At 47.8% G+C, this 6000-nt stretch overlaps 1 protein-coding gene across 2 annotated transcripts in view; it reads left to right on the forward strand.

Moving 5' to 3' along the window:
- Positions 1-5688, forward strand: part of SLC43A1 (solute carrier family 43 member 1) — a 43642-nt gene extending 37954 nt beyond the window's left edge. Inside the window, exons 10-16 of one of the 2 annotated variants that reach the window (XM_084860505.1) lie at positions 547-693; positions 1037-1072; positions 1921-2059; positions 2188-2329; positions 2517-2590; positions 3663-3786; positions 5043-5688. In XM_084860505.1, the coding sequence (XP_084716631.1) occupies positions 547-693; positions 1037-1072; positions 1921-2059; positions 2188-2329; positions 2517-2590; positions 3663-3786; positions 5043-5234 (854 nt within the window). In that variant the 3' untranslated portion in view covers positions 5235-5688. The remainder of the gene's footprint in view (positions 1-546; positions 694-1036; positions 1073-1920; positions 2060-2187; positions 2330-2516; positions 2591-3662; positions 3787-5042) is intronic. The other variant, XM_084860506.1, reaches the window with a different exon arrangement.
- The last annotated feature ends 312 nt before the right edge of the window (positions 5689-6000 follow it).

Raw genomic sequence — 6000 nt, forward strand, 5'->3', positions numbered from 1 at the left:
GAATCTCTGCCAGCTGCTGTGCTTGTGAGAGATGAGTGAGCTCCTCTCCCACGGATTGCTGTTCCTCCTCAGAATCAGAACTGCTCTGGGGCTCTATTGGCTCAGTTTCCACCCTGACAATACCATACATACATTGAGCTGCAGAAAATCTCTCTATCTACTAAACTTCACTTCCAGGGCTGGTACAGCCCCAGCTAAAAGCACCAGTGTTTTGCTCTGAGAACTAAGATCCCATTTTACAGTGCTGAGATTAATAATTCCCACTACAGTTGTTGGAAAGCACAGGGCTAGAAAGCACCCCATGCAAAAGGACTGTTTTGATGATCCCTCCGCCATGTGTTTACTGAAGCGTGGTGGGGGGAGTAGGACCACACCGGTAGCCCCACCCCTGATACTGGTGGGCCCATGTCAGGGTCGGAGACATGGTCCCATTCCTCCCTCATGGGTTCAGTGGATGCGTGAGGTCCTCCTCCTGAATAGCCCTATAGGTCCTTCTGGTCACCATGTCAAAGCAACCGTCTATATCTCACTCCCTCTGGCTTGCAGGCCCCATCCCCTTCCGCCGCAGCGTCTGCTCGCCCATCTTTCTGTGGAGCCTCTTCACAATGGGCATGACTCAGCTGCGTATCATCTTCTACATGGCAGCCATGAATAAGATGTTGGAGTTCCAGGTGACGGGCAGCAAGAAGCCTGGTGAGGACTAGATGGTGGGAGAGTGTCCAGCAGCCGCGGGACAGCAGGCGGCGCAGGAGGAAGAGAAAAGCGTCAGCGGGTAGAGAGGAGGAAGGGGAGACAAGATGATGTATGAGACTGTGTGGGATTGCTCTCGGCAGGTGTGCAAGCTGAACCAAAGCCTTTTCCCTTGGCAAATGGTAAATTACCTCCACACGGCATGCACCACAACGTATGTGAGAGAGGCATGAGGAAAGGGGAAGGGTTCTTGTTTGTTTTCGTTATGTGTATTTAGGGAGAAGCTCTTAGTCCAATTACTATGATGCAGTCTTATTCTTTTTCTTTCTTTTATTGGGCATTCCAGTACCAGAAGAGCTGGAGAAGAAAGCCGAGCAAATAGGTAGGAGCCCTAACAAGCAGGGCCTGATGCAGGCCTCTCAAATGGCATGTGTGATACCCTGTATGAACGTAGCCTGGTAAAAAGACCCTATATTCAGTTCTGTCTGCGAAGACTTTGGGTTGGGGACTTCCATTTCCAAACAAAGCCTAGAAATAGGGATTCTCTGTCTGCTTTTAAAAGCTCAGGACCCTGTTCTGCGATCAAGGCTCCCTATCTGCACACATAAAGAGTCTCAGAATGTCTAAAAAAAAATACTGAATGAGTCAAGCAGCTTATTTTCCACAGTGGTGAGATTTGAGTGCGAAAGGATTGGAATCCTATCACCAGCAGCAGCACAATTGTCCAGTAATGGGAGCATCCACAAAGTGGAGAGGCTGCAAACGGAAACATGAGTTTTCCCCTGTGGGAGGAATACCTGAGTCTCAGTGCTTTGTCAAATATAGCAGGCAGTGTTGGGCACTAGGAATATTTATCTGGGTCAGCCAGGGAAAGTGAGGGCGGCCCAGCCCAGCCGAGAGAAATGGAATGGGAAGCAGGGACAAAGGTGAAATGGAGAGGAGCCAACTGATGGACAAGTGGGATCAAAGCATTTTCCCTTGGCAGTTGCTCAATTCTCTTCCCATGGCACACAGCACAACGTACGTAAGATAGGTCTGAGCAGGTCTCTCTGTGTGTTGTTTGTATTCTTTGTTATGTGTTTATCACACCCTACCTCCAAAGAGTTCAGAGTGGTATGCATAGGGGTTTCCCAGGCCTGGTCCATCCCGCTTAGCTTCAGGGGTGGAACACTTCTCAGGAACCTCTAGACTATTCTCACATTCCCTCCCCACTTTCTCTTTGCTGGGCAGTCAACTTCTACTCCTCCATCTTTGGTGTCATGCAGCTACTGTGCCTTCTCACCTGCCCCTTGATTGGCTATGTGATGGACTGGCGTATAAAGGACTGTGCCGATGGGCCAGGAAACATGGGCAGCGTTGCATTGGCCAGGTGAGAGTTCCTCGGTTTCCGATGTTCAAAAGTAGCACATGCAGACTTGGCTAGCCTGGGTGCAAATGCTTTGGGGTGGGGATGGGGGTGCACCCACAGGGGCTGATTGTTTCCTTCTCTCTTCCTAGGACTGAGCAGAAAGGAAAGCCACCCAAAGTTCGCTACCGTAAGATCCAGAAGCTCACCAATGCGATCCGTGCCTTCGTCATCACCAATCTGATGTTGGTGGGGTTTGGCACCACTTGCCTGATCAACATCCTCCCTCTGCAGGTAACTTCTGCCCTGCTGCTTATTCACCCATGATGCTCCTTGACATGTTGCCTCCCTTTGGCAGTGCACTGTTGCTGCCTTAGTGCTGTTTTCATGCCCTTGCCGTTTCCTGACCCTGCCTCTCATGTAATGGACTGTATTTGTTTCTTTCTTCATTTTGTTTGTTTGCTTCTTCCTTTCTCCACAGTATGTGACCTTCATCCTTCACACCATGGTGCGTGGCTTCTTCCATTCTGCCTGTGGAGGCCTCTATGCTGCTGTGTGAGTTACGCCACTGTGTGGCACCTCTTTGCCTCCCCTTGCTTCAGAATGGGGAGCAGGGGTTACTGCCTGCCCCACACTGTGCTCCTTACACCACACCAGGGATGGGGGAAGCTGAGACCCACAGTGCCAAAGAAGGTTCTGCCTGCCTGCCTGCCTAGCACCTTCACACTTGGATACACTGGTTTGGGTCTGGTTCCAGTTCCCCCTCTCAAGGCTGTGCGGATAAAGTGCAAGGCACGGGGTAGGAGAATTCCCAGGGCGGTGGAAGGAGCAGGGGGAACAAAGGTGCCCACTCCTTTTCACTCCTAATGGCAGCTTCTTTTTGGAGTTGCCAAGCAAGGTAGCCATCATGTTAATGCAGATGGGGACTAGGGAAAGCATTGTGTGCATTCCTCCATATGTATGCATGTATGTGTGTGTGTCACACATACCAGTTGTATTGTCTGCTATCCCAAAGTCTCATGCTATGACACATCATGTGAAAAGCAACTCAACCATCTTGTTCCAAAATCTAAAGGTTTTCTTCTGATGAGCAAAGAAAACTAGAGGGTATTGAAGGAGGAGGCATTGGGTCAGCTCTCTCCTTCTCTTGTGTATTTCTGGTTACTGAACAACAACAATCTTTTTTGGGAAAAAAGATAACTAGAGATACACAAGAGAAGAAGAGAGCTGACCAATATTGACTCTGTCACAACTAGTTTCCCCTGTTCTTCCCCCTCCCAACAGTCATTTTAAATTTCTCTTCTTGCTGAATATCAAAACAGTTCCTGATTTTCAGTGAGAGCTGCTTATCTCACTACTGACATTTTTCCATTTGCACATTCTTTCTGTCCAACGACCTGCTTATATGTTTCATTAATTGAGGTTTTGAAGTCTTTAGAATATTGGCAATTTGATATCTTTAGGACTACTGATTCATTTCCGTTTCTCCAAATGTAATGCAGAATCTTAACAATGTCACTTTAATATCTGGAAGCACTTTCTGTGTGTGACAGGGTGGGAGAGGATTGTAATGGGCTTGCTTAGCGTTTTGAGTCTCACCCTCTGTACACAATTTCTGATTTGTCAGGTATCCGTCCAATCATTTTGGCACGTTGACCGGTCTACAGTCATTGATCAGTGCTGTATTTGCTCTCCTCCAGCAGCCGCTCTTCATGGCTATGGTGGGGCCAATGCACGGCGATCCCTTTTGGGTGAGTTATGGGTTCTCGGGATGAAGACAGCAGTTGCTTTTGAAGAGAGATGTCATTGCATGTTTTACTTGCACTGTGAATCCAGCTTCATGCTTGTGTTTAGAGGCATACATGCCTACAAGCTGAATGCTGGATCAATAAACTCCTCCCACATTACTGAAGAGGTGGGCCAGACTTCAGTTTTCCTGCCCCGTCCCTTCTGCATCAGGCACGCCATCCATCTTTAAAAAGTAAAGAAGTGTGATGTGGCACATGTGTGTTTGTACATCTGTACATTCACCCTTCACCTTGTCTAGAAAATAAATATACAAACATCTTAAAACCAGTCGCTAACCTGCCCAGCAGATTTGGGCATTGGGGTGAAGAAGTGTTGACAGTGTCATATGTCAGGGGTGCGGAACCTCTTTCCGCCTAATGGCCAAATTCAGCTTTGGAGAAGCTCTTGGGTGCCACATTCCAGTAGCGAGTGGGGTTGAAGGCCAAGGGAGTGGGGCCAAAAATGCAAAAAAAAAAAAAGCCATCATATTGGAGCATAAAGCTGTTACTTACTGCCAGTAACTTAAGCCTCAGGAGAGGCATTTCAAACTTTTGGGACGGGGAAAAAAACTGCAGAAAAGCCAGAAAACCAGCAAACAATTGGTGGTTGGGGGGAAGGGGAGTGGCTATCTGGGAAAACCCCAGAGAGCTGGACTGAGACCCCAGAAGGGCCAGATTTGGCCCCTGGGCTTGAAGTTCCCCACCCCTGTCATATGTGCTAGGCAGTAGGTCGGGGTGGGCCACTTGTGTTTTTGCCTTCAGCTCCCATGATCCCTCACCATTGGCTAAGCCAGCTAGGGCAGATGAGAGTTGTAGGGCAAAACATCTGGAGGGGCACAAGTTACCCACCCCTGCAGTAGGGGCCTGCCACAGCTGGCTTCGTGGTCTTATCCTTTCTCTAGTATGCTGGTGTAGTACAGGGAGAAGGAGAAATTGCCTGATAGTGGCTGAGTGGGTATGCACCGGCATATAATTACACTGGGAAACATCCTTCTAGTTTATTACATAGGTAGATTAATAGCTTCATTCCCCTCCTCCCATCTGACTTCCTGTTCCTGTTTGCGGCTGGGACTTCGGTTAAAATGAAGACAGTTTTCTGCTTCTGGGGACTGGCCTGGAACTGGAGCCAGCAATTTCCACCACTCCTCACCCTTACTTAGCATAAATGTCTGTCACCGGATATGCACTCAGATTCCTGAGCCTCCTTGCCTTCTCCCCAGGTGAACCTCGCCCTCCTCATCTTCTCTTTTGTGGGCTTCCTGCTCCCCTGCTATCTCTACTACTACCGCCGCAGGCTTCTCCGGGAACAAGCGGCAAAAGAAGGGGCAGATCAGGCTGCCGGTGCCAACATGAAACTCCAGGACAGCGCAGCCACCAATGGCTTGCTGAGCAATGATGCAACCGCTGCATAAGTCAAGAGGGGGGAAGGGGGGGAGCTTGTGGGTGGCGGAGAACAGAATGTGGAATCAGAGTGCCTAGCAGATGGAGTGAGGCACTATTAGCAAGGGGAGGGGGAGATACTGCGAGAATCTTATATTTGGAAACTATGAAAATAACGGAGGTGCTTTTAATTCTCAACAAATGCATATCTATATTTATATCTATATTTTATATATATATATATATATATATAGAAAGAGAACTCTATTTTTTTGCAGAGTATTTTAAACAGCCCAATGACTTTTAAATAGATGATTAGGATGTCAATCAATGAGCATCAGAGACCTAGAATAGTTTATAAAAACGTCTGTCCCTCTTTCTTGTAAAGAATCGCCAGATCATGGTGGTTATGTCTAGTTCACAATACTTAGCCAGCACTTTACAATCATAGATTCAGTGTTGCGAAGCAGTAAACAGATTTACCCTTATCACTTCCCTCCTCCCTGTATGGTAGTGAATGCTGAAAAAATTGGGGGATGAATGAAAGGCACCAAGGGAATGTTGTATGTCAGATACATACAAGTCGGGTGAGTCAAAATTTCCTTAGCTTTCTTGTATTCTGGCAGCTGATGCTGGGGTGTTGAAAAATGGGGTGTGATATTGGGACATCACTGAACAGCTGCAAATCCTGCCTTCCCTGGCCCATTCCCCTTTCAGAGCTTTGTAAAAACAAGCTATCACTCCTTTAATTGTTTCCCAGAGACAAGCTCTGATGGCTTCCTGAGTGTTGTATATATT

Source organism: Heloderma suspectum, chromosome 1 (genome assembly GCF_057233095.1).
Source record: "Heloderma suspectum isolate Gila_16-S chromosome 1, 16-S_ref, whole genome shotgun sequence".
Taxonomy (NCBI): domain Eukaryota; kingdom Metazoa; phylum Chordata; class Lepidosauria; order Squamata; family Helodermatidae; genus Heloderma; species Heloderma suspectum.